General features: G+C 48.0%; 1 protein-coding gene across 10 annotated transcripts in view; it reads right to left on the bottom strand.

Annotated features, from left to right (window-relative positions):
• Positions 1–27,417, bottom strand: part of RAP1GAP2 (RAP1 GTPase activating protein 2) — a 193,939-nt gene that overhangs the window by 39,213 nt on the left and 127,309 nt on the right. For 7 of the 10 annotated variants that reach the window (XM_082201232.1, XM_082201236.1, XM_082201233.1 and 4 more), the window contains 2 exons: positions 4,264–4,299; positions 2,888–2,932 (listed from right to left, as the gene is read on the bottom strand). In XM_082201232.1, coding sequence (XP_082057358.1) covers positions 2,888–2,932; positions 4,264–4,299 — 81 coding nt within the window. Of the gene's footprint in view, positions 1–2,887; positions 2,933–4,263; positions 4,300–5,247; positions 5,415–5,905; positions 6,094–15,796; positions 15,952–27,417 lie in introns of those variants that run through there. The other 3 variants (XM_082201235.1, XM_082201239.1, XM_082201240.1) reach the window with 3 other exon arrangements.

Genomic DNA, 27,417 nt, shown 5'->3' with positions numbered 1-27,417 from the left:
CTAGGATTTGCTGATCAGAAGGTCAGTGGTTCTAATCCCCACAATGGGGTGAGCTCCTGTTGTTCGGTCCCAGCTCCTGCCAACCTAGCAGTTCGAAAGCATGTCAAAGTGCAAGTAGATAAATAGGTACCGCTCCGGTGGGAAGGTAAATGGCGTTTCCTTGTGCTGCTCTGGTTCACCAGAAGCGGCTTAGTCATGCTGGCCACATGACCTGGAAGCTGTACGCCGGCTCCCTCGGCCAATAAAGCAAGATGAGCGCCGCAACCCCCGAGTCGGCCACGACTGGACCTAATGGTCAGGGGTCCCTTTACCTTTACCTTTATACTCCTTACATACCAGAATGGTTACAAGCCTGACACAACTTATAAAATCCATTCATTAATAAAATGCACCATAAAACAATTGAATCAAATCATTAAAACGACACATATTTAAATGTTCAGTAAAACAATCCTATTTTTTTAAATAAACAAAATAAAACCAACTAACAAGGCAGTTAAAAGAGCAATTAAAAGTTGGATCAAGGTGCTCACCCTAAACAGGGGTGTCTTCAAGAGTTGGCGGAATGCCAATACTGATTGGGGATGATCATATTTAAGCCAGAAGGACTTTCTGCACTACTGGTACCACAAGGGAACAAAGCTGCGTCATCTCAAATCAATGCACATCAAGCTGTGGCAAAACTAGCTTGGTTTTGCTTGCTGATCTTAATGTGTTTACTGGACAGTGGAGGGGTAGTTAGCTTTTCAGGTGATTTGGCCCAGGGTGGTTTAGGGTTTTATATGTAAGTAGCAGGACCTTAAAACTGGCTCAGTGTGTAACAGGCAGCCAGTGAAGATCCCTTATATGCCCAGTAAGGAGGACCACTCACACCCTGTGCATGGTACATGTGCCATAGAGCCAGCCAGCCCCTAATTGGTTCCTTGGGTCACCTGGTCTGGTTGGGGCAATGAGCCCAATACTCTCTCTCAATAGCTACATGGCTGGTGCTGCTGCACATCAAAAAGATCAGGCCAATTAAGTCATCCAGCCTGAAAGCTGGGAGTAAAGACAAGCAAGTCCCTGCCACCACAACCCCCATTTTAAGCCCCCTGACACCATTCACATGAACCCTTGTTCTGATCCAACAGGTCTCTTAAGCTCTTAGGGAGCTGAGAGTTTCTAGCTGGGATTAAATGGACTAGTCAGACCTCTTGAATGCTGTGGGAGTTTTTGCTTTTGGAAAGCAAGTGTGCAGTTGGTTTTTCTGTTTCCTATTTGTAAATAAACTATATAGCCGAAAAAAGCAAAAAGAGCAAAAGAGCTGTTGCTTATATTAAAGTTTATGTAACTGAATGTTATCAAATTTACATTTGAATCAATATAGATTTCTTTTAAAATGCAGTATGATAGCTATGATAAATTATACATTATAAAATGAATTTGGTCTCCAGTGATTACTCGGCCCAAGGAAACTCTTTGTGTCTACTGCTCAGAAGTAAGTCTCAGTGAATAAACATGAGGCTTCTTCCTAGGTGTGAATAGCAGAGGTGAGGACAGTGGCGTAGCGTGGGTTCTCAGCACCCGGGGCAAGGCAAGTAATTTGCGCCCCCTAACCCGGGGCAAGGCAAGTAATTTGCGCCCCCTAACCCGTGGATTTTAGCACTCGAGTCTCTTCCGCGCCCCCCCAGATGTTGCGCCAGGTGCAGCAGGCCCCCCTGCACCCCCACGCTACGCCACTGCTCCCACCACAAGTCTTCAGGACAGCCTTCCGAAGGCTGGCGCGGGGAGAAGGTCTCTCCGCCCCACCGCCAGGCTTCGGAGCATCCTTCCGAAGCCTGGCGGCGGGAGGAGGTCTCTCCGCCCCACCGGCAGGCTTTGGAGGAGGTCCGAGGACAGTGGGGTTCCTGCTTCCTCGAGGAGGGCCGGCCAAACGCGCCCCCCCAAATGTTGCGCCCGGTGCGGCCGGCACCCCTGGCACCCCCCACGCTACGCCACTGGGTGAGGAACCTCTGGCCCATGGGTCTAATCAGACCCAGCACAGATACAATTTTGGCCCCTGGTGCTGTTTCCCCAGAAGCACGCCCACCTGCCACACTTTGGATGCCAGATTTGGGCAGCTAGGGACATGGCTGCCAGCAAACCTTAAAGTGGGCTTCTGATTTTTCCTTGACAAGGGAGGCTTGCTGTCACCGCTGATCAGCTGATTGACTGGGGAGATGGTTGGAATCGACTGTGCTATGAAATCCCCCATCAGGAACTCCATAGCACCATTGATCCTCACCAAAACGCAGCACCAGTCAGCTCACCAAGGAAGTCAGCACGCCAAAGCACCGTGTGTTCAAATCCTGCTTGGATCAGCTTGGATCCACCTTTACAGCACAGCTTGACCCCAAGCCACGCTCCAAAGGAAAAATGAGACACCTGATGTCATGGTGATGTCAGGTGATCAATATGCAGGCAGCACCACCTACCCATTGAAGTGGCCCACAGTGGGGCTAGGACATGGGTAGGCAAACTAAGGCCTGGGGGCTGGATCCGGCCCAATCGCCTTCTAAATCCGGCCCATGGATGGTCCAGAAATCAGTGTGTTTTTACATGAGTAGAATGTGTCGTTTTATTTAAAATGCATCTCTGGGTTATTTGTGGGGAATAGGAATTCATTCATTTCCCCCCCAAAAATATAGTCCAGCCCCACACAAGGTTTGAGGGACAGTGGACCGGCCCCCTGCTGAAAAGGTTTGCTGACCCCTGGGCTAGGATCTGCCTGTTGGATTTCAGCCTGTGGAGAAACTGAGGAGAACTCAGAAGCACTTTACATTATGAACCACCTTGTCCGAGCAAAGATATATTCTGTTCCTAGACATTGAAAAGGAGACCCACATTTGGACCTTGTCCTGAAACTGACCTTATTTCTCTGGCTTCCACTTCTCTGTTCCTCTAATTTTGGCCCCTGTTTGTAGAAAAACATGACATGAAGTTTGTTTAGTTACTTTGGGATACATGCCAGAGGTCTTGGGTGCATGTTCCTGGTTAAAATTTGCAACACAGAACTTCTTACTAGTCTAGTTTATTTGGTCAAATGGGACATTGGCCCACCAAGCTCAGTCTCCCCTCAGCCAGCCCCACTTGCCTGTCTTCTTACAATCAGCCCAGAAGGTGATGGCCCTGCCTGTCAACTTCCTCCACCTTAGTCTCAGCCTTGCCCTGGGATAACTCAAAAGAGAGGAGGAAGATGAAGACAACTCTAGAATGAGTTGGCTCTGCCTGCCGTTGGCTCTCGTCCCACCTGGTGGTGGGCTCCCTGCCTTCTGCCCCACCAGTCGCCAGTGGGCACCAGCCACCACTGTCATAGGGCCCACAGACATTTCTCAGCCCCATTCCACACTTTTGATATTGGGATGTGGGGCAGTGGCAGAGCTGCAACAAACAGCAACTGCATCCTCATTGCAAATGGCCCCGGGGGAACAATGGGATGCTGTGATGCAGCTTTTGTTCAAAATTATGGCTGTCTCCGCTGGTCACTGAGGACAGCCATATATCTACTTCAAGTTGGCAAGGATGACCATCATTTCACCAGTCTTCCTCCCCAGGAGCACTTTTGGAGACCATGTCTTAGAAAAGTAGAGTCTATGTATATGCACTTCCTCCCTCCCTCCCTCCCTCCCTCCCTCCCTCCCTCCCTCTCTCTCTGCTGGAGGGGGTGTGCAGATCTGGGAGCAGGAGAGAGAAAAGGCTCTAGGGCAGCCTTTCTCAACCTGTGGGTCCCCAGTTGTTGTTGGACTACAACTCCCATCACCCCTAGCTAGCATGGCCAGAGCTCAGGGATGATGGGAGTTGTAGTCCAACAACATCTGGGGACCCACAGGTTGAGAACTGCTGCTCTAGGGGGTCGAGTGCCCACAGCCCTCATTCAAAAATCAAAATATGCCCATAGGTCTATAAAGGTTGAGAGCCCCTGGGGTAGCATAACCCCCATTTGGTGATTCTGCTGGGTCGCTGCTTCCATTTCTTGCAGCCTGATTTATTGGCAAGGCATTTATTTGCAAGCTGAAGAAAGACAGGATGCAATCCTCTGCCACTTCATCTCTATCAGATCAGCCACTGCACACGTGTTTTCAGAAACGTGAGACATAGTTCCCAGTCACCAAAGATTGCAAACATCTTTGAAGGCCTTTTGCACCCACACCCTGCTCCAATGTAGCCTGCCACAATTATGTTGAAAACACGCATGCACAGTTGCAAAGAGGAACAAGTTCCGGGCAGAACTGACATGCCACATACCTGCATTTTTTCCAGCATTTCAAAGAACTCTGCAGACTGGGGGAGACAAAGAAAAGAAAGAAAGAAGTGAAGCTAAAAGTCAGCACCTTATGACAACTGCAACCACATCATTTATTGCACTCACTGCTTCTAATTCAGAGAGTTTTGACTAATGAAGCCCTCAATGGCTTGGGACCTTGATGCCAGAAGGAAGATCTCCTCCTCCTGGAATTACCTGAAACTTAAGGTCATCCACACAGGCAGATCTCTGAGTTTCCTCAGTCTGAAGCTCAGAGTGCTGTGAGGGACAGGGCTTCTTCTGTGGTGGCCCCCTAGCTATTGAATACTCAGTCAGGGAAGCTCGCCTGACACCAGCCTAAGACTTAAGCCTTCTTGCTTAAATCCCTCTGGCCAGTGGTTTTAGTTACTGGATTTGCTGGTAGCGTTTAGCACCTGAGTTTTCTCTTGCATCTTACTGTGCATTTACTTTTTTGTATTTGGGCTTTACACCGGGTTTGGCTTCTAAGATTCATGCTGGATTTTTACAGGCATTATTCTTAGGTTTTTAATTGCAACGCACGATGGCCAGAGAACGTGTTCATGGGGGGCCTAACAAGTAAATAGACATGCACAGAAAAGTCTAGGTTTTTATATTGATTCTCCATCGTTCATTGATTGCAAACCGAAATCATCTGGAGGGGACAACGCCTCTGAACACCATCTCCTGGGAACTGCAGGTGGAGAGAATGCAGCTGAACTTGTGTCCCTCTTGCAGGGTTCCCATTGGTGCATCTGGTTAGCCACTGAGAACAGAGTGCTGGATTCCTGCATTGCACGGGGTTAGACTAGATGACCCTTGGAGTACCGTCAAACCCTTTGATTCTATGACTAGGTGGCTGATGGCCTCATCCAGGAGAGCTATTCTCATGTTCTTATGATGTTCTAGTGTAAAATGTCAGCTACTACTATAAACCCAGAAATCCCCACTTCATTCTGCTCGTTCACCTCAGCTTATAGCTTGATGACTCTGTGAGAACTTGCCCATTTGAAAACCCTTTTTTGTTTCCGTCAACACAGCATGAGCTCAAAACACTGGATGGTGAGGAAACCCTTATTGATATAACATATTGACACCCACTTTTCTTCATTAGAGGTCCAGGCAGTTTTCAAAACAGTAAAATGCAGTTTAAAAAAAAAAAGCTGTATATAGAAGGAAGTAGCCAGCAATAAAAGACAGCAATAAAACAATTTAAAAGGAACTGAAGTTTTAAAAAAATAACCCAATGAAATATAATAAAAGGCGCCATGAAAAAACAGAGTCAGAAGGGTTATATACAATTATAGCTGAGCCAAATGTTCTTAGAAGACCTTTTTTTCTCAGAAAATGTCAGCTCCTTTGTTTCTTTGTAGGATTATATCGCTTTGAAGCATATACCAAAATATTCCCTGGCATATTGGAAAGCAGTTACCATCTCTCCCCTAACACACTCGGCTGTGGAATAACCCTAGGTCTGGGGCATTCGTTTAATTGCAATGTAATGTCCAGGGTTGCAGTAGGGCTAGGGCAATGGAGGCAGGACCCAGTCCTCAGAGGAGGAGCCAGGAGGGAACCTCCATTGCAATCGACATCCTCCCCAGCCTATGGTAAGAGCCTGTGCCTCACCCTCCTGGAAAAACTGAGCACTTGGTCAGTCTACTGTACAAAAACATGAGACTGTGAAGAGGCAGGTCTTAGAATTTAGGTAGGCTCAGTTGTAGACAACTGCCATGCAGCCCCTCCATTCCTGGAAAGGCCTTGATCCATAGCTAACTCCATGTACCTGCTGCCAAGTGAGGTGTCAGCCTGCCTGACTCCAGCTGCCATTGGCTCCTCCCCGCCCAGAACTCCCCTCCCCCTGTGATGAAACAATGCTCCTCTTCTTTCCGTTCCTCCCATTGCTTTGCTCTTCTGTGTAGGACAGAAGTGGGGAGGTGGATCCACCTGGTGGGCCAGGTCATTACCTTCCACCCACGTCCCTGCACAAGCCAGGTTTGACAGGTGGGCAGGGCTACCCAGCTGCCAGTTACCTAACATCACCATGACAGCAGCTGACATGGCACTTTGAAGTGCTTGGGCTTTGCAAGCACCAACAACCAGCTGTTTGTCGGGGCTTGCAACGGAGCCAGGCAGGTAGCTTTTGCAGTGGATCTTTGCAGGTAGCGCTGATCAGTTGACTGGTGGTAACTGCAAAGCCCCCTTTGACCCTGTTAGGTTATCTGCACAACAGCTGAAATCACATAGGGCAAGTAGGTGTGCCTTGGCAAAACATGCTCTCACAAGTCAAATGGAGAGGACTTGTGGGTCGAATAAAGCCCACAGGCCAGAAGTCATGGACCGGTTTGATGCAGATGAATGGTGGTAGGAACCAGCAGGGGAGCCACCAAGGGAAGAAAGCTCAGAGCCCAGGGAGTGGTGGTGGGACGATGATGAATGGTAAGAGGGAGAAGATTAGGAAGATGAGGTGTTGGAAGCTGAAGGGGTAATGGGACTTAGTGAGCAACTAACCCTAACCCTAACCCTAGCTCCCCTCCTCCCTGGTCTCCCAGAAGCAGAAGAGGCAGGAAGAACAAAGACAGGCATTCAGGTGCCTGATTCCTTGGGGGGGGGGACCCTAGAGAGGACACATGGACAGCTGCGGGGAGGAAGGGACCTTAATTCTTGGCAACTGATCCATTGGTCAAGACCTACCAGGGATGAGTTCCTGTGCTCACTGGGCCTAACACTAGTCTGTTCTGGCTAATAAAGAGTTAACTCCAACATGCATGGTGTGATTTACTGCTGACTTGCTCCAGAGCTTCACCACCAGCCTTCCGTGACCTGAAATCCTGGAGAGCCACTGTCAGAGTAGGGGATACTAAGCTAGATGACCTGATAGACACCAGCTTCCCAAGGCTTCATATTCAACACTGGCATCTTCAACTAGGTGGTCACAGGTGATGGGATTGGAGTACACCTCTGCTTGAGGCTTTGGAGAACCGCTGCCAGTGGTGGAGACTCTGTTGCTGAACCTCAACACTCATCATCCTTGACCACTGGCTCTGCTGAGTAGGGCTGAAGGGAGCTGGAGTCCAGCAGCATCTGAAATAGACAGTGCTGGCCTGGTGGAAGGAAGACTCCTTTCTTGTTCAGCTGCAGCTTGGGCTCAATGCCCTGGGGTAGCTCAACTGGTAGAGCATTAGACTCTTAACCTCAGGGTTGTGGGGTCAAGCCCCATGTTGGTCAAAAGATTCCTGAATTGCAGGGGGTTGGATAAAATGACTGTGCCCCAATGGCCCCTTCCAACTCTACAATTCCATGAGGTTGCACAGAGATAGCACTAAGTATCCTGCACCGGCAAAGGAAAGGCAAGCTCAGGAAGCGAATGAGGGGTGTGGCAGCCCCCCAAAATTGTGCCCGATAACGTAAAGCAAAGTGACAATCAGGCTGGAAAATAAAAGCCAGAGCAAAGGCAGATGCAGACCATTAAGTTAATTAGTGGCAAGGTTCCAGCAGAGCTCGCCCAACCAAACTCGATTATTGTATCGCTTTTTGAATTTTCCAGTCATTTGCAAGGTCATCTCCTTCGTCTAGTAACAGCCCAGTAATTCAATTGCAGGTTTATTTTCTCAGGAAGCTGCCCTCCTTTAAAAAAACAAAATAAAGAGCCTATCCAGCTGCTCTGGGAGTCCTTGTCAAATATTGGGACACTCCTAATAAACAAATACGGCTTTTCTTTCCAAAGATGGTACAGAGTACCAAAGAGAAGTCTGTCTTGTCTTTCCTCATCTCCGCCTTCCTGACATCTTTTAATCAAACCTTTGTTTGCTCACAGGAGAGATCTAAGTTCCTTTACTCCTTTAAGCCAGATAATGGAAAGTACTTCTTCACGCAGCGCATAATTCAACTATGGAACTCACCGCCACAGCAGGCAGTGATGGCCACCAGCTTGGAAGGCTTTAAAACACTAATTCATGGTCTGGTTTGCCAGGGTCCTTCCTAAAATGTCAGTGCCTTTTGCATGTTTTCCCGTCTTCAGTGCTGATGCTTGCATGGACCCTGATAAACCACACTGCAATAAAGTAATCGTGATGTTAAACACTGCAATAAAGCAACCTTGATATTAAACATTGTAATAAATAAAGCAATCTTGATGTGGTCTCATGTCCAATTGCATCAAGATTTCTTGCTCTTCGTATTTTATCACTACAGTGGTACCTCGGGTTAAGGACTTAATTCGTTCTGGAGGTCCGTTCTTAACCTGAAACTGTTCTTAACCTGAAGCACCACTTTAGCTAATGGGCCTCCTGCTGCCGCTGTACTGCTGCTGCTCAATTTCTGTTCTCATCCTGAAGCAAAGTTCTTAACCCGAGGTAATATTTCAGGGTTAGCAGAGTCTGTAACCTGAAGCGTATGTAACCTGAAGTGTATGTAACCCGAGGTACCACTGTATTCTGGTGACAGTAATTTGTTTTCATTGTTTCATTCTGACCCTTATATCATTGTAACCCACCCCAAGACCTCCTGGCGAAGGTCGTTACTGTTAAAAATCACACAATATTATCGGATTTCAAAATCAAGCCAGCCATTTTAAAATATACATTATAAAATTGAATTGCATCTCAAAATAATGTCAAATTTGCATATATGGGTAGGCTGCTTAAATGGGGGGGGTTCTTAGAAGGCTTAGAAAACTGTATAGCAGAGGTGCCTGCATAATATCAATAGGCAAGGAGTTCCAGAGGTGCTGTCATGGTGGAGGACTGATTCCTATACCTGAAGGAGCGTCTCCACCCCCATCATTCTGCCCAGATGCTGAGGTCCAGCGCTGAGGGCCTTCTGGCGGTTCCCTCATTGTGAAAAGCAAAGCTACAGGGAACCAGGCAGAGGGCCTTCTCGGTAGTGGCGCCTGCCCTGTGGAACGCCCTTCCAGCAGATGTCAAAGCGATAAACAACTACCTGACATTCAAAAGACATCTTAAGGCAGCCCTGTTCAGGGAAGTTTTTAACGTGTGATATTTTACTGTATTTTTGGTTTTTATGGAAGCCGCCCAGAGTGGCTGGGGAGGCCCAGCCAGATGGGCGGGGTATAAATAAATTATTATTATTATTATTATTATTATTATTATTATTATTATTATTATTCCTCAGAAGTGTAGAATGAACGGGAAACAAAGAAGACTAAGTTGGGGGATAGCTTAGTCGGTAGAGCATGCGACTTAATCTCAGGGTTGTGGGTTCAAATCCTCACATTGGGCAAAAGTTTCCTGCACTGTAGGGGGCTGGACTAGATGACGCTTGTGGTCCCTTTCCAACTCTACAGTGCTAAGACTCCAAGATCCACTTCCACACATGAGCTTGGCAGGCTGTGCCAGCGTACCTGAAATTACCGTATTTTTCGCTCTATAGGACGTACCCAACCATAGGATGCACCTTGTTTTAGAGGGGGAGAACAAAAAAAAAATCTCCCCCTCTCTGCTCAGTGCCCCATCAGCGAAGTGGCAGGAGAAACGGAGCCCCTTCCATTTCTCCTGCCGCTTCGCTGAAGGGGCGCTGCGCAGAGAGGGGGAGAATTGTTTTTTCTTGTTCTCCCCCTCTAAAACAAGGTGCGTTCAGTGCGTTCAAGGTGCGTTCAGTCTCCTTCAGTGAAGGCAACCCGAAGCCTCCGGAGCACAGCGGGAGTTCCCACTGCGCTCCGAAGGCTTTGGATTTATTTTGCAGAAGCCGGGAGAGCAAGACTCTCCCGGCTTCAGCAAAAGGAACCTGAAGCCTCCGGAATGCAGCGGGAACTCGCGCTGCGCTCCGAAGGCTTCAGGCGGCTATCCCTGAAGCCTGGAAAGCGAGAGGGGTCAGTGCACACCCCTCCAGGCTTCAGTGAAAGCAACGCGAAGCCTCCAAAGCGCGGAGGGAGCGCTCCCTCTGCATTTCGGAGGCTTCACGTTTCTATCGCTGAAGCCAAGGAGCCTGCATTCGCTCCATAGGACGCTCCATAGGATTTCCCCTTAATTTTTGGTGGGGAAAAGGTGCGTCCTATAGAGTGAAAAATACGGTGCTCTGCTGCAAACCTAAGATGTGACCCTTTGAGATTTCTGCTTCTGAAGTTCAGTGGTAGGACATCTGCATGCAGAAATCTCCAAGGAGGGCCAGGAGACATTCCCTACCTGAAACCCAGGAGAGCTGCTGCCAGTCAGTGTAGAAAACACTTAGCTAAATGGACCAATGGGTCTGACTCATTATAAGGTGGCTTCATATGTTCCTAAGGTTCAGCTGAGACAAAAGTGTGCTTGTTAGGACTTATCAGCATGGAGCAGCTGGTGGCGTTACCACCATTTTGCAGCCAGAAAGATGCGGCAGCTTGCCAGAGCACGTGTGGCACGACCGGTGCCTTCTGAGTTACCATACATCCCTTGAGCCCTGCTTGAGGCCAGAAATCCCATCCCTGATAAGCAATCTCTGCCCCTAACAGGCCGGACTGGTCTCTCTGATTAATACAAACAACAAACTAGGCAGACAACGAAAGCTGGGGAAGCTGAATCTAGCATAAGTGCCACCCTCCATTTCCATGCTTGCCAGTCTTGGGGAGCCAAGCGCAACAGTAATATAGAAACCATAGAAGCGTAGAGTTGGAAGGGACCCTGAGGATCATCTAATCCAACCCCCCGCAATGCAGGAATATGTAGCCACCCCATACGGGGATCGAACCTGCAACCTTGGCGTTATCACATTCTAGCCAGGTGGCTCCTCCATCCATGCAGCCCGATCTTCAGGTAGGGCTGGAAGAGAACGCTTTCTGAAATCCCAGAGAACCATTTCCATCCTGGGTGGACAATACTGAGCTAGGTGGAACAGTGGTCTGACTGAGCTAGGTGGAACAGTGGTCTGGGGCGCTAGGTCATTACAATGAATAATAATAATAATAATAATAATAATAATAATAATAATAATAATAATAATTTTATTTGTATCCCACCCTCCCTGGCCAAAGCCGGGCTCAGAGCGGCTAACAACAAGTAAAAATAGAACAGCGTACATAAAATCACACAGTCAATTAATTCAAATACATTCTAAAATCAATTCAGAATCAAATTAATGGCAACCATTGGGTTAGAGGTCTATGAGGATTACAGAAGGAGAGAGGGGGTCAGACTGTGTCTTGGCCAAAGGCCTGGTGGAACAGCTCCGTCTTGCAAGTCCTGCAGAAAGATGTCAAGTTCCGCAGGGCCCTAGTATCTTGTGACAGAGCGTTCCACCAGATCGGGGCCACGGCCGAAAAAGTCCTGGCTCTGGTCGAAGCCAGCCTAACCTCCCGGGGCCCGGGATCTCCAAGATGTTTTGAAGACCGTAAGGTCCTCCATGGGACATACTAGGAGAGGCGGTTTCCCATGTCCCTTCTCTCGCTCTCTCCCTTTCCCCCACTCACATATCCATCCAACCACTCACTCACTTCTGTTTAGAGGAACACGATGGGGAACATTGGCTCAGCGTTCCTTGCAAGCTGCTCCAGCAAGCTCAGCCCTTGCACACCTTGTTGTCTCCAGAGTCAACCTTCTTCAGAAATCTCACTGAAGATGCCATGGGTGAGAACAACGCCAGGAGGGTGGGAGGGAGAAGAGCAGTGTAATTAAGCTGACATGCCTGCCACTCAGACCCAGAAGAGCTGTCAGCTCTGCCTTTCTAGTCTGACAAGAGTTCCGACTTTTCGTTGTACTGCAATAGCATCTCCTTACATGCCTCTGCAGGGTTATGAATGGGGTCCACCAGCTGTTTTGTGAATGCAGCAAACTGTGTGTTACATCAGGCCAGACTTTGGGCCATCTTGTCTATTCTGATTGGCAGTGATTCCCCAACACCTTAAGGCAGAAGGCTTTCCACCCGCTGCCTGCTCCTTTTAACTGGAGATGTCAGAAATTGAACCTGGGACCTTCTCGTTTATTTTGAAGAGTTGTACCTTCCAATCACAGACACGGGTGGCGCTGTGGGTTAAACCACAGAGCCTAGGACTTGCTGATCAGAAGGTCAGCAGTTCGAATCTCCACAACGATGTGAGCTCCCGTTGCTCGGTCCCAGCTCCTGCCAACCTAGCAGTTCGAAAGCATGTCAGAGTGCAAGTAGATAAATAGGTACCGCTCTGGCGGGAAGGTAAACGGTGTTTCTGTGCGCTGCTCTGGTTCACCAGAAGTGGCTTAGTCATGCTAGCCACATGACCCGGAAGCTGTACACCGGCTCCCTCGGCCAGTAAAGCAAGATGAGCGCCGCAACCCCAGAGTCGGCCACGACTGGATCTAATGGTCAGGCGTCCCCTTACCTTTAACTTTACCTTCCAATCAACCTTTACCTTTACCTTCCAATCAAAGGATTCTCAAGTCAGCTTATAGGCAGCAGGCAATACTACAATAGAAACTTCAACATTCTCTGTCTGCCTCTTTCTGTCTCTGTCTCTGTCTCTGTCTCTGTCTCTGTCTCTGTCTCTGTCTCTGTCTCTCACACAAACACAAACACAAACACACAAACACAATCCAGCAACCCTTAGAGCTTTGTTGATAAAATCCTCCAAGTGTCCCTACTCTCCAGGGACAGTCCTGAATTTACAGAAGCCATCCCGGTTTCTGATGAATTTTCCCACTTTTCCTTAGGACATCCCTATTTTCATCTGAGAAATATTGGAGGGTATGGAGCTATCCGACCCCTGAGCCAAGGAGATAACTAATCACACAGCCTTTAGAAGACATCTGTAGAGGGGAGTTTTAAAAAATGTGTAATGTTTTACTATGTTTTTATATATGTTGGAAGCCGCCCAGAGTGTCTGGGGCAAACCAGTTAGATGGGTGGGGTATTATTATTATTATTATTATTATTATTATTATTATTATTATTATATCATTGGACATCCCTATTCTCATTGGAGAAATGTTGGAGGGTATGTAGACAGGGCCAGAGCAGTGATGTCTGGTGCCCACTGGGACTGGTAGAGCAGAGGTAAGGGAGTTCAACAGTAAGTGGAGCCAGAGGCTATGACAGGCAGCTGGTTCTAGTTTCGTCCCTGTCCCCTTCCTCCCTGCTGAGTTCTGCAAGGGCAAGACTGAGACTAAAGAGAAAGAAGGAAGTGACAGCCAAGGGTGGCCTTCTGGACTGGTTAAAAGGCAGCAGATGGGCTTGGAGGAAATAAGGCTGCTGTTGGCAGGACAGCACCCCATCTGCCCTAACGTGCCAGCTTCCTCTGGCAGGCTATACAAGAAAACGCCCAACACTCACTCACCCATTTGCATGCATAGCCCAAATGCCCTTAGATCTCCAGCTGATGGACGGGGGAAGAGCTTGCTGACTTTTGGTCCTGCAGTCCCAGGCCAGCCAGCAGCTGGAGCTGAGTCTCTGACAATGGGGCAGGGGGAAACCCACCCCCTAAAGCTGCTCTTTCACTGGCCAATGCAAGTGGCCGTGCTGGTTTCCCCATTACCATGACATTCTTCCTGGGAAGCAGAGGGTGCAATTCTCCAGCTGATGGCAGAGGCAAGAGTGTGCATCTCTAGCATGCAAAGTATCTTTGGGTTGTTCCACCACTGAGCTATGGTTCCTCCTCAACTAGGATGCCTTGCTAGAAATGTCACTCTCTAATGCACCCTTAAGAAGATCAAACCTCTCCATTCTGAAGGAAATCAGCCCTGAGTGCTCACTGGAAGGACAGATCCTGAAGCTGAGGCTCCAATACTTTGGCCATCTCATGAGAAGAGAAGACTCCCTGGAAAAGACCCTGATGTTGGGAAAGATGGAGGGCACAAGGAGAAGGGGACGACAGAGGACGAGATGGTTGGACAGTGTTCTCGAAGCTACCAGCATGAGTTTGACCAAACTGCGGGAGGCAGTAGTAGACAGGAGTGCCTGGTGTGCTCTGGTCCATGGGGTCATGAAGAGCCAGACATGATTAAACGACTAAACAACAACAATGCCCATGACACCAGGGGTGGTTTTTCAAGGTGCAAAACATTACGCCGGCAATTCTCATGCAGAAACTCTCTAATTACTGTAATTTCAACCCAGAATAAATGTTAGATCTTGACGACATGCTGTATTCGTCGTATTAGAAGGCATCAGTTGGGTTCTTGGGAACTCTGAAGGCTCTCAGAAGACAGGGAGGGAAAGCTTTGGAGAGTAGGCAAGGCCTAGCATGTCTTCCTGAAAATGGCAATCGGTCCCTCTAACCTTCCACCCAAACCATAACGCTATCTATGTTTTAGACTCAGCATACATGGTTCTCCTAACAGTTCTTGGGTACAAGGGTATTTTCCATACATATTGCACTCCAGGAGATAAGAGCCAGACAGTTCGCATCTCAGAAGGGATAATATAAGTGGAGATTAACAATAGAAGACTTTGCAATCCACGCTATAAACTCCACCTGCCTCTGGTAAAACATTCAGATTTTTCAAGAATCTCTCGATTCTGAATATTCTTTTTTCCTGCTATTAACTTCAGTTCTCCCAATTTCCACATCAGCTGGTTCTTTAAAAAGAAGTTGTCATGAAAATTCATCAGCATTTGGGAGAGAACTTCTGATATATTTTATTTACTTATTATACAACGCTTATTTATAATGAAACATTAAAGCAATAAAGCGATAAAATCATTGGGGAAAACAACAGATTAAAACATTAAAAAGTGATTGAAATCAACAATAACCTAATAACCAGATCCAAACACATGTCAACATACTACGTGTCTAATCTCTCTCTCTCTCTTTAGCAATCACTTGTAGCCGAGTAAGATTGTCTTCCATAAACACGGTTTTAATTTTGTATGCAGTTTTGCCTAATGTACGCATTTTCACAAAGCAAATTGCCTTTATAGAACGTATTTTGTATGCAATTTACACAATTTAATTTTAATGCACACTTTGCCGTGGCACATACGTCTTCTGTACACTTTACTCAACCAGCAGAGTGCATTGCAGAATGAGCAGCAGTACAAATTTTGAACAATATGTTTTGGCTCGTGTATTGCTTCTGAGAGTGCAGATTTGTAGGTTCACCTGCAATGCAAACTGAACTGAATTTCTCCCCTCCCCCCCATCCCTAATCAAGAATTGGAGTCTGGGTTATATAGAATCCTAGAATTGTAGAGTTGGAAGTGACCTTGAGGATTGTCAAGTCCATCCGCCTGCAAGGAAGGAATAAGCTGCTGTCCCATATGGGAATTGAACCTGCGACCTTGGCAGGTTATCAGCCCCATGCTCTAACCAACTATCCAGGCTTATACTCAATCAGACCAGTGGTCCATCTAGCTCAGTATTGTCTACACTGACTGGCAGCAGCTCTCCAGGATTTCCAGCAGGAGTTTCTCCAAACCCTACCTGGAGATGCCAGAGGGGATCAAACCTGGGAACTTCTGCTTGCAGGGCAAACACTCTATCATTGAGCTATGGCCATTCCCCTAACACAGCTAGTTTTGACTTGGTGCTTTTGCCAGGATCGAAGTTATTTAGCAGAGGGTCAAGCAAGCTCACTGTGCGAGCTGATTGCACGAGAGTTGCGGCACAACACTCACCAAAAAACTGCTAAGGAGGTCCATCATGTTTCCAATGCCCCACCAATCCACGCTAGCATCGCATAGATCCGAAACCACCGTGCGTCCTTCTGGAGAGCTCTCATGAAGCCATACACCAGCCTGAACATCCATATAGACTGTGCTTTATCCCCCCCCCCAACATCCCTTTGTTAATATTTCTCTAAGTGAGACATTGTGCGCTGGCTGCTTGACAGGTTAAATGGGCGTGCCAAGTCACCAGGCGAAAGCACCCAAAACAGGTTGTGCAGGAAGCACATTTTAATATTTCAAAGCAGAGAGAGAGAGAGAGAGGGCTGTGTTCCTTTTCCTCCCTCCCACCTCACAATTTGGAACGGGATCAAAGGCACCCTGTGACGTACCGTATTTTTCGCCCTATAGGACGCACCGTCCCATAAGACGCACCTAGTTTTTTGGGGGGGAAATAAAGGGAAAAAATTATTTTTCCCCCAGGCGCGGGGCTGGGGCAGCCCGAGCTTCCCCCGACCCCAGCCCCCAAACAGGCAGCTCTCTGCAAGCCGTGGGAGCCCAGCGGTGGTTCCCACTGCTTGAGGAGAGATCCGCGAAGCCTGGACGCACTGAGATCAGCGCGCGCAGGCTTCGGGATGCCGGCAACTCTCCCCAAGCAGCGGGAACGTTCCCGCTGCTTGGGGAAGGATCCGCGAAGCCTGGACGTGCTGAGGTCACCGTGCGCAGGCTTCGGGATGCCGGCAACTCTCCCCAAGCAGCGGGAACGTTCCCGCTGCTTGCGGAGAGATCCGCGAAGCCTGGACATGCTGAGGTCAGCGCGCGCAGGCTTCGGGATGCCGGCAACTGCTTGGGGAGAGATCCGCGAAGCCTGGACGCGCTGAGGTCAGCGCGCGCAGGCTTCGGGATGCCGGCAACTCTCCCCAAGCGGCGGGAACGTTCCCGCTGCTTGGGGAGAGATCCGCGAAGCCTGGACGCGCTGAGGTCAGCGCGCGCAGGCTTCGGGATGCCGGCAACTCTCCCCAAGCAGCGGGAACGTTCCCGCTGCTTGGGGAGAGATCCGCGAAGCCTGGACGCGCTGAGATCAGCGCGCGCAGGCTTCGGGATGCCGGCAACTCTCCCCAAGCAGCGGGAGCGTTCCCGCTGCTTGAGGAGAGGTCCGCGAAGCCTGGAGAGCGAGAGGGGTCGGTGCGCACCTACCGCTCTCGCTCTCAAGGCTTCAGCGAAAGCCTGCATTCGCCCCATAAGACACACCCACATTTCCCCTTCATTTTTGGAGGGGGAAAAGTGCGTCTTATAGGGCGAAAAATACGGTAACAATCCTCTAAATGTGGAAGGCAAATGTGCTAGTGTATTTGATATCGGGTAGAACAATGCGTAGTCGCTATTAAATGCAAGCCACCAAAAGAGCAAAAGGTTACCTCTGCTTCAGCAAATGGACTTGTGCAGAGTCTTGCTGTGCTCAGACTAGCAAAGGCAGACCAGATAGAAAAGGGGTAGGCAAACTAAGGCCTGGGGGCCGGATCCAGCCCAATCACCTTCTCAATCCGACCCGCTGATGGTCCGGGAATCAGCGTTTTTTACACGAGTAGAATGTGTCCTTTTATTTAAAATGCATCTCTGGGTTATTTGTGGGGCATAGGAATTCGTTCAATTTTATTTGTATTTCCAAAATATAGTCCGGCCCCCCACAAGGTCTGAGGGAGAGTGGACCGGCCCCCTGCTGAAAAAGTTTGCTGATCCCTGAGCTAGAATAAGGACCAGGGAGAAAATGTCCCCATCTTCTCTGCCCTCTCCACAGGCTGCAAAGTTGGGGAGTGCATACACAAGGCATACGCACCAAGGAGGGGCGCTCTGGGGTTGTGGTTCCCTCCCCCCAGGACAATCAGTGGTGACGCTTCTAAAATGTTCAGCTATCATCATTTTATTTATTCAAAAGTTGAGTTTCTAGTCCCTTTACTTCATAGAATCATCGAGCTGGAAGGGATCCCGAGGGCCATCTAGTCCAACCCTCTGCAATGCAGTAATCTCAGCTAATGCATCCATGGCAGATCCACGACCAATCATTCCACCCTGCTATTCAGAAGTTCAGATATGATCTTATTGACCACGGGGGGGACGACTGTGTGGAACCCCTGCAAGTAAATCGGCAGGGGAACATGCCCCACCCCCAACCCCAATACTAATTATTACTTCACTATAAACTAGCTGGCATCCTAGCAACATTTCCTTATTAATTGTCCTTTTTATAGCACAGACTTGCAATGCTTTCAGACCACACCTGATGAGTAAACAGGAAGCCGTTCTTGGATATCTATTCCAACGCAATGATTCTTCGGATTAATATGCTACCTAATGGCACTTCTCCCATATCAAATTGCAATGGTAAGGTTTGGTGATTTTAGACACTGGACCTCATGGTCTTATCACATGGCACTCAACAGTTCTGAATTAAGTGGGACATCCCAGAATTACAGAAGTCGGCTACTGTTTGGATCCTGGAATGTCTCATTTTTCATTCTGGCACTCTGGAGTGAGTCAGGTGGCTCACACCAGAGCGTCGGACCAAATGACGCTCACTTTTCAGTCTTGCGAGACCCCAAAACGAGCATCTTTTGGTCTTGTGCTCTCGTGCAGGTGTGAGCGTTTGGGACCAAACAAAGGAGTGTCCCGATTTTGGTTCCCAAGATGTTGCAGGGTCTGCTAACAGGGAGTGGTGGTTCAGATGGCAATGTGTACGGCTTCAGTTACATCAAAATGTGGAAAGATAACCCTGCTCACCTTCTCATTCTGCTGAGTGAAGCCCTGGGCATTGCCCCACCACCACCAAGTCCTGCTCTGATGATGCCACCATCAAAATGACTTCTATCAACTCACCAACCAAGCCTGAACTTCTGGGTACTTCTCTTGGCCCCACTTCAAATGTTGAACCTGCTTTGGAGATGCTGCTCCACTTGTGTCTGAAGCTTCCCATTTCTGGAAGGTTGAAGCGGCCCTGACAAAACGCAGGCATCCTTGCATCATGCCAGCCTACAGATCCTAACGCTCCTTTGGCGCAGAGGGCTGCGATCACAGTTGTGTGGAGCGATCGTTGCATGCAGACAGGTTGGTAAATTGAACATGACAGTCTCCGGGGGCCTGTTGGGCTCCTGAGATACTCCAGCCCTCTGCTGCCTGGAAATATCCCTCAACTCCCACCCGCTGCAAATTGTTGGTGACAACCTGGGTTGAGGCAGCAAGCAGGCCTTTTCCCTCGCTGCCTGCTGCTTTCTCAGCAATCCACTCTCTCCGAGAGGAGCTGGAGAAGGCCCTGGGGCATGGAATCTTTTCCCACCCTGTAAAACCTTCTGAGGACCACATGCCAGCGGTGGACGTGGATATGAAGTTTGCCTTTGTGTCATAGCCTAATTTCTTCACACAGAGTATCCTCCAAGTGTCCCGATTTTCCAGGGGCACCTAGTTAGAAAAGGCCTCTCAAAGTCAGACTCTAGGTGCCAGCTGGCACACTTTCAGTTCATTGTTGATTATTCTTTCACTCCTTCTCCCTCTCCCCCCAAAGAAACACACATTGTGCAATGAAGGTGCTTAAAAGGTTTAACAGTTTGCTGCTACAACCAGGGGAAAGAATTTGGGGATCTTTTCTACAAGCTGAGCACAATACAGGTGGAAGTAATCCCTTTTCTCCTTGATGGAGAGTGCCAGAAAGTATTAGAAAAGCAGAGGGAAACCAAAATTCCCTTACTTATTAGGAATGGCCTGGAGCATTGTGAGGGGGAAATTAACTGCAGATCCAGCTAAGCTTGTTCTGAGCATGGCTGCAAGGACACATGGGTGGGGGGCTCTCTTGCCAATTTCCAGCTGGGCATTTAGGTCATAGCTGTCAAGCGTCCCTTATTTGGTGGGACAGTCCCTTATCCCAGCGCCATGTCCCGCTGCTGTCCCTTATTGATGATGTCCCTTAAATAAGCTACTGAAGGTAATGGGGCCCTTTCTATGTCCAGCTGTCCTTTGTCAACAACAAATTGTTGCTGTTTTTTGTGTTGAATATATGCTATATGGTAATTTATGGACCTAATAGGTATCTAAAGCCATTTGCATGCAACAAAATATGTATTTTATCAAAGTAATTGTTGATCCCTTATTTTGGCTGCTGATCCCTTATTTTCAAATCTGTAAGTTGATTTAGGTAATTTTTGACTCTGCATGCACTGGTTTAAATGCCCACCCACTTTAGATGCAAAAGGCATTTTGTTAAGTTGTGGATTCCGTCAAGCCTTGCGGGACCTTGCTCCCCCTGGCGACTCATTGACTGAGCTTGTTGAGGGCTGGAATACCCAGCTCCTGGCAGCCATCGATGAGATCGCACCTAAGCGCCCTCTGCGACCCCGCAGAAACCGGGCTCCCTGGTTTACCGAGGAGCTTCGGAAAATGAAGCAGGACCTCAGACGGCTAGAGCGAGTGTGGCGGGGTGCCCGTGACGGAGCCTCAAGAACATCTTATAGGGTTTTTATGAAAACCTATGAGATGGCAGTGAAGGCCGCTAAGAAGTCTTACTTCTCGGCCTCCATTGCATCCGCTAGCTCTCGCCCGGCGCAATTATTTAGTATAATTCGGTCTTTAACGTCCCTTGAAGGACAGCCAAATTTAAATAACAATCTGACACACAGCTGTGAGGCATTTGCAAGCTTTTTTGCGGAGAAGGTCCTGTTGCTCCGCCATGACCTCCCTGCCAATTTGGATACAATAAAGGAACTGGAGGCCCCTCGACTGTCCTCGGGTCCAGTATTGGACCACTTTGACCGGATATCTCCAGCCGATGTGGACAGATTCCTCCAAGCTGGAAAGCCCACCACCTGTCCTCTTGACCCGTGCCCGTCATGGCTGATTAGAGCGTGTCCAGACGAGGTGCGGGCCCCCCTGGGGGATATCATCAATTTGTCCCTTGGCACCGGGATATTCCCAGGGGAACTGAAGGAGGCAGTGGTGCGTCCGCTCTTAAAGAAAACATCACTAGATCCCTTAGATCTATCCAATTACCGCCCGGTCTCGTATCTTCCATTCCTGGGTAAGGTGATTGAGAGAGCGGTTGCTGAACAGCTTGGTAGGTTTCTGGATGAAACATCTGCTTTGGATCCATTCCAGTCCGGCTTCCGTGCTGGTCATGGGACCGAGACGGCTCTGGTCGCCCTAACAGATGATCTCCGCAGGCAGCTGGATCGAGGCGGGTCGGGGCTGCTGATTCTTCTAGACCTGTCAGCAGCCTTTGACATGGTCGATCACGAACTCCTGGACCACCGCCTTGCCGACGTGGGGATCCAGGGCACAGTCCTTCAATGGCTGCACTCGTTTCTCTCTGATCGGGGACAGAGGGTGGCGCTTGGGGGGGAATTGTCATCGCGTCACTCCTTGGTGTGTGGAGTGCCTCAGGGTGCGATTCTCTCCCCGATGCTTTTTAACATCTTTATGCGCCCCCTCGCCCAGCTTGTCCGGAGTTTTGGGCTGGGTTGCCATCAGTATGCTGATGACACCCAACTCTATCTGTTGATGGATGGCCATCCTAACTCGGCCCCAGACACACTGACCAGATGTCTGGAAGCTGTGGCTGGATGGTTACGTGGGAGCCGGTTGAAGTTAAATCCTTCGAAGACAGAGGTCCTCTGGCTGGGGCGGGACGATATGGGATCGAGGGGGCAACTCCCATCTCTTGCGGGGGTGCAATTAGTGCCAGCACCGTCCGTTAAGAGTTTGGGTGTAATCTTCGATACCTCCCTCTCCATGGAGGCGCAGATTACAGCTGTAACAAAGGCGGCATTTTTCCATCTCTGCCAAGCTAAGCAGTTGGCCCCTTATCTCTCTCGCCCTGACCTAGCCACTGTGATCCATGCGACGGTCACCTCCAGACTGGATTATTGTAACTCGCTCTACGTGGGGCTGCCCTTGAGACTGACCCAGAAACTCCAGCAGGTGCAGAATGCCGCGGCGAGACTCCTTACGGGGTCTTCGCTGCGAGATCACATTCATCCGGTGCTGTACCAGCTGCACTGGCTCCCGGTGGAGTACAGGATCAGGTTTAAGGTGCTGGTTTTAACCTTTAAAGCCCTATACGGCCTAGGACCCTCGTACCTACGGGACCGCCTCTCCTGGTATGCCCCACAGAGAAACCTACGGTCTGCAAATAATAACATCCTCAAGGTCCCAGGCCTCAGAGAGGTTAGGCTGGCCTCAACTAGAGCCAGGGCCTTCTCGGCTGCGGCTCCAACCTGGTGGAATGCTCTGTCACAAGAGACTAGGGCCCTGCGGGACCTGACATCTTTCCGCAGGGCCTGCAAGACAGAGTTGTTCTGCCAGGCCTTTGGTCAGGGCGCAGCCTGACTCCCTCCTCTGGCAACCTGCACAAAATTTTGCTTAATCGGTTGCCATCAATTTGATTTTAACTAATTTTATAATGAAATATTTTTAGAATGTATGATTATTTGATTGTTTATTTGATTGTTATTAGCCGCCCTGAGCCCGGCTCAGCTGGGGAGGGCGGGATATAAATAAAATTTATTATTATTATTATTATTATGAAGATATCAGACGACACAGCGATTCTTCAAACAGCTCTTGTTTATTCACAGGCCAGAACAGAACTGAACTGAAGGGTTCAGCCAGTCTGCTTATATAGAGCTCCACTACAACACAACAGTAACCACTTTCTGTAACTATCCAATCACTGAACGTCACTTTCAGTCCCTTATTTGCATATGTGGACCTGAGTGACAACTATCTACAGTATCCCCCTGCTGGCCCAGGGTGAGAACTTCAGTACATAACACATTGCTTTGCTTTCTTCAAAGGCAGATGCCAACCCTGTTGTATTTGAGGAGTCTCCTGCTCATCCTGCTGAAATTTTAAACTTTGGACTAGGGGATAGGGGCTCTTTCATTAGAAAGATGTGTATTTTACCACTACATCTTCAAAATCTGGTAAGCCACGTCTTTTGCATTTGTGGACCCTCCTGCTTATACGGCTAAGCGGGGCATATCAAGAGGTTTAAGTCCTGTAGAACCATAGAATTGTAGAGTTGGAAGGGACCACAAAGGTCATCTAGTCCAACCCCCTGCGATGCAGGAATCTTTCACCCAGTGTGGGACTCGAACCCACAACCCTGGGATTAAGAGTCTCATGTTCTGCTGACTCAGCGATTGTCTTCCATTCCTGGGCTAAAGATGTTGTGTTCTTGAGTGTGATACTGAATAGTCCTCAGTTTAGGGTAGTTTGTTTCAGTACCCCACTCTCTGTGCTCTCCAAACCCCGTTTTCAGTAAATGTTATTTTACTTGCATAGGGCTCACCTCCCCCCCTTTTTGTTATTTTTTTTTAAAAAAATGGCAAAAAAATCTGTTTAAAAAACCAAATCTGTTTTAAAAAAGACATGAGCCTCTGCCTTGAGTCTTCAAAACAGGACAAGGTGCAAATTTAAATAAGTAAATATTTATGAAAACTGCTCTTAAGACAGTGTTCCACCGCTGCACATGTTACGGTCTTGAAATTTACGAGGAATAATAAAAAGCAGAACAGCAGCTCAGATGCACTGAGGCTATTTCAGCTCCCCCTATGGAAGGTCATTAAAATTTCAGCTTTCTATCAGAAACATCATTAAAGCAAACAGGGAGAGGGAGGAGCAATCCACCAAGAGCGCTACATTGGGATTAATTTGTTTGTTTTGCGCTTCTAAAGAGATCGTATAATAATATGCACAGACACTCTCAATGCACCCACTGTCGACTCATAGAATTAAGAACTCATCAGGGAGGTCCTCCGAAAAAAGGATGTAATTGGATTGCAGCAACAACATAGTCTTAGGAGACTAAGCGACTTGCCACCCCCTTGCTTGCAAGTGTACACAACATCCGTTGAGTGGAGGTACAAGTTTTTTGTTCCATTTCATGCTTTTCTGTCTCCCAAAATAAGTTATGGCAACAATAATGCACCTCGAATGTAGACTGATGGAAACGGCTCCAGTCAAATTCTCCAGAGCAACCTAGTCACGTGCTTGGATACAAATAAATACATGAAGTGCTGGCAGTCATTTCGCCAGATCCTTGAGGTGTGGGGGATGGCGTTTCAGAGGGTGAGAATAACAACAACAACAACAACAACAACAACAACAACAACAACAACAACAATTTATTATTTATACCCTGCCCACTCTGGGCAGCTTCCAAATATATATATATATATTAAAATACTGTAATACATCAAACATTAAAAGCTTCCCTAAACAGGGCTGCCTTCAAATGCCTTCAGATGTCTTCTAAAAGTCTGGTAGTTGTGGTTCTCTCTGACATCTGAAGGGAGGGCGTTCCACAGGGCGGGTGCCACTACCGAGAAGGCCCTCTGCCTGGTTCCCTGTAACTTGGCTTCTAACAGTGAGGGAACCACCAGAAGAACTTACTTTAAAAATTGGGGAAATTGTGCTAGAAGAGCCTAAAAAGGTAAAGGACCCCTGACAGTTAAGTCCAGTCACAGACGACTCTAGGATTGCGGCGCTCATCTCGCTTTACAGGCCAAGGGAGCCAACATTTGTCCGCAGACAGTTTTTCCGGGTCATGTTGCCAGCATGACTAAGCCGCTTCTGGCGCAACGGAACACCAAACCAGAGCAGTGCACAGAAACACCATTTACCTTCCGCTGGAGCGGAACCTATTTATCTACTTGCACTTTTTGGCGTGCTTTCGAACTGCTAGGTTAGCAGGAGCTGGGACTGAGTGATGGGAGCTCACCCCATCACAGGGATTCGAACTGCCAAGCCTCTGATTGGCAAGCCCAAGAGGCTCAGTGGTTTAGACCACAGTGCCACCCTAGAAAGGGCAAAAAAAATGAGGCTCATTTATTTCCCCAAGTCCTCATGAAAAGTTGTCAGCAGATTTCTCCTAACACGCTCATCCGTGTGCAATTTTGCCTATTGTCTACATTTTCACAAAGCATTTTTTCCTAAAGTAGCACATTTTCAATAGAATCTAAGCTGACCTTAGATGATCTGTTTCATAGAATCATAAAGTTGGAAGGGACCCCTTTGGGCATCTAGTTTTTTGTGTGTGTTACATTCACCAGGATATGCATTCACTCCCCCCCCCCCAAATAAATGATTTACCAGCATTTCACTGCAAATCTCCCCAGATAAGCACATTTTAGCATGCAGCTTTGGCAAGTTTTAAGGCCAGGGCTCATTCAGGTGGAAAGCAAGGATATATATATTCAATAAATAATAATGTAATAATAATAAATAATGCTATGGTACACATTTTTGCAAGCAAACCCTAAGGTTTGCAGAAGGACAGACCATTGGAGGGGAAGCCTAAGGAGGGAAAACAAAACAAAACAGCCCCATGAGGACCGAGTGTCCTTTGTGGCAAATGGATGCTGGTTGGTTGTCCAGGAGGGGGTGAAAACAATAAGGGAGGAGGAATAGAATGGAGTGTCCTGAAGGAGGGCATCACCGAGTGACTGGCAGCACACATGCATATCTAATCTTGAGCCCAATGTGGCTTACTCACAGGCAGTGGAATCTGACCAATTTGGGCAAAGGGGGGAAAGCCAGTCAGATGAGCAGGGTAGAATTGATAGGTGGTGTGGTGGTGGTGGTGGTGGTGGTGATTAACCTCTGTCTTCCCTCAGGCATCCCCACTGCCACCTGCCTACCTTCTTGCTTACAACCAATCAGGGGGCAGCCCTGCCTGTCAGTGGCTCAGGCGCCATCTGCTGTTGGGCTCCTGCCCCGCCAGTCTCAAAAGGTACCAGCCACCACCGCTCCCAGGTAAGTGGGTACAGGATTGCCCTTTCATACACTGAACAGGAGGAGTCTGCATTGGTTGCTGTTCACATCAGGAAGCCTCAGTCATATTGTGTTACATCTTCTAAAAATTATATTGTATTATGTGGTAAACCACCCTGTGATCCTTGGATGAAGGCAGTATAGATGATGATGAAGATGACAACGACAACAACGACAACAATGACAACAACAACATCGCCACACCTATTTAAGCATTTCTTCAGAAGAAAGAGGTTCCACAGGCAACACCTCAAAAGTTGTTGTTTTTTAAAGTGTGGGGAATCTTTTGGGACCCCCCACAGGGGCAGACTTTGGTAATATGGCTCCCTGAGTGAGGGGGGGAAATTGGCTCCCCACCCTTAAATATTTGTACCAGAGAGGAATGCCAAACCAAGCTATTTGGAGTATGCCAAAATGGCCAAATTGACTGGAAAGCTCAAGAACCAAGAAGATAAAAACTTCAATAAAGAATGGGGGGGAATATAATTTATTTAGGAGACCCCTTTAAGCAGATGAAAACGTTATCAGGATTTTAATAACACTTGTGATGTAGCAAATACCATGGATAATATGGAGAGATATAAAACATGGAATATGAAATAATAGGCAGTTGTAAAAAGTTGTCAATAGAACCCATCGAGGGGATGGTGAGAAGTCTGGAGATTCAGAGAAATCTCTAAATATAGATCTGTATTTTGAATTGTTATAATTCTACACTTGTATAATCAAAGAAAAAATATTTAAAAAATGTTTCTTTTTTCATAATAATTCATTTTGGTACAGTTGCTTTTTATGGATTATTACACTGTATTATTACAGTGGAACCTCGGGTTACAGACGCTTCATGTTACAGAAGCTTCAGGTTACAGACTCCACTAACCCAGAAATAGTGCTTCAGGATAAGAACAGAAATTGTGCAGCTGCAGCATAGCAGCAGCAGGAGGCCCTATTAACTAAAGTGGTGCTTCAGGTTAAGAACAGTTTCAGATTAAGAACAGACCTCCAGAATGAATTAAGTTCTTAACCCGAGGTACCACTGTATTATCATTATGATGGTGGTGCTGCTGTTGCGCCCCCTTGGTCCAGCACCCTGTGCAGAGGATCTGCCCACACCACCCTAAACCCGGAGCTGACTCCTGATGCTGCTGAACTACAGCTTCCATCATCCCTGGCCAGTGGCCATGCTTCATGGGAGTTCTGGTTCAGCCACATTGGCTGAGCCTAGGGTTCCCCACAGCTATTTTGAACCTTCTGTTCTCTCCGTATACATTACTGCTCTCCTGAATCTTTTGGCTGCTCAGTCATGCAGGTGTAAACTTGGCCTCTCGTAGATATTTATCTTCCAGTAGCTGCTTGAGCACATTGGGGCAGGGGGAGGTAGCACTGGGTTCCTTCCCAACTCCTTGTGCAACTAGTTTGGCCAGTCTCTCTCCCTTCAAGGACCACTTCCGCCAGCATTCCTCTCTAGGCATGTGCAAAAGGCACTTTGTCACCTTCCTGGGCAACTTTCTGGGGCCCACAGGCAGAACAATGAAAGCAAATTTTAGCTGAACTGTATTCTATACGTTTTGGAAAGTTGTCTGTCCATCACCAAATTTGGCATGTTGGTTCCTAAGATCCAGGAGTCCGTTTTGGACTAGGTTTTGGCAGTGCTATTTCTCAAGAAAAAGAGGTGCCAAAACTCACCATGAAGACCTCCCTTGTTCTCTTATAACTGAGTTCCAGTAAGTTTGGGCTGGGGAAAAAAGCCCTGGGTTTCGGTACATAGCTGTCAACTTTCAGATTTGAAAATAAGGGCTCAGCAGCCTCAAAAATAA

Source organism: Podarcis vaucheri, assembly GCF_965113315.1.
Source record: "Podarcis vaucheri genome assembly, chromosome: 15".
Taxonomy (NCBI): domain Eukaryota; kingdom Metazoa; phylum Chordata; class Lepidosauria; order Squamata; family Lacertidae; genus Podarcis; species Podarcis vaucheri.
Note: the sequence above shows the minus strand (reverse complement) of the source record. Positions and strands in the feature narration are given on the sequence as shown.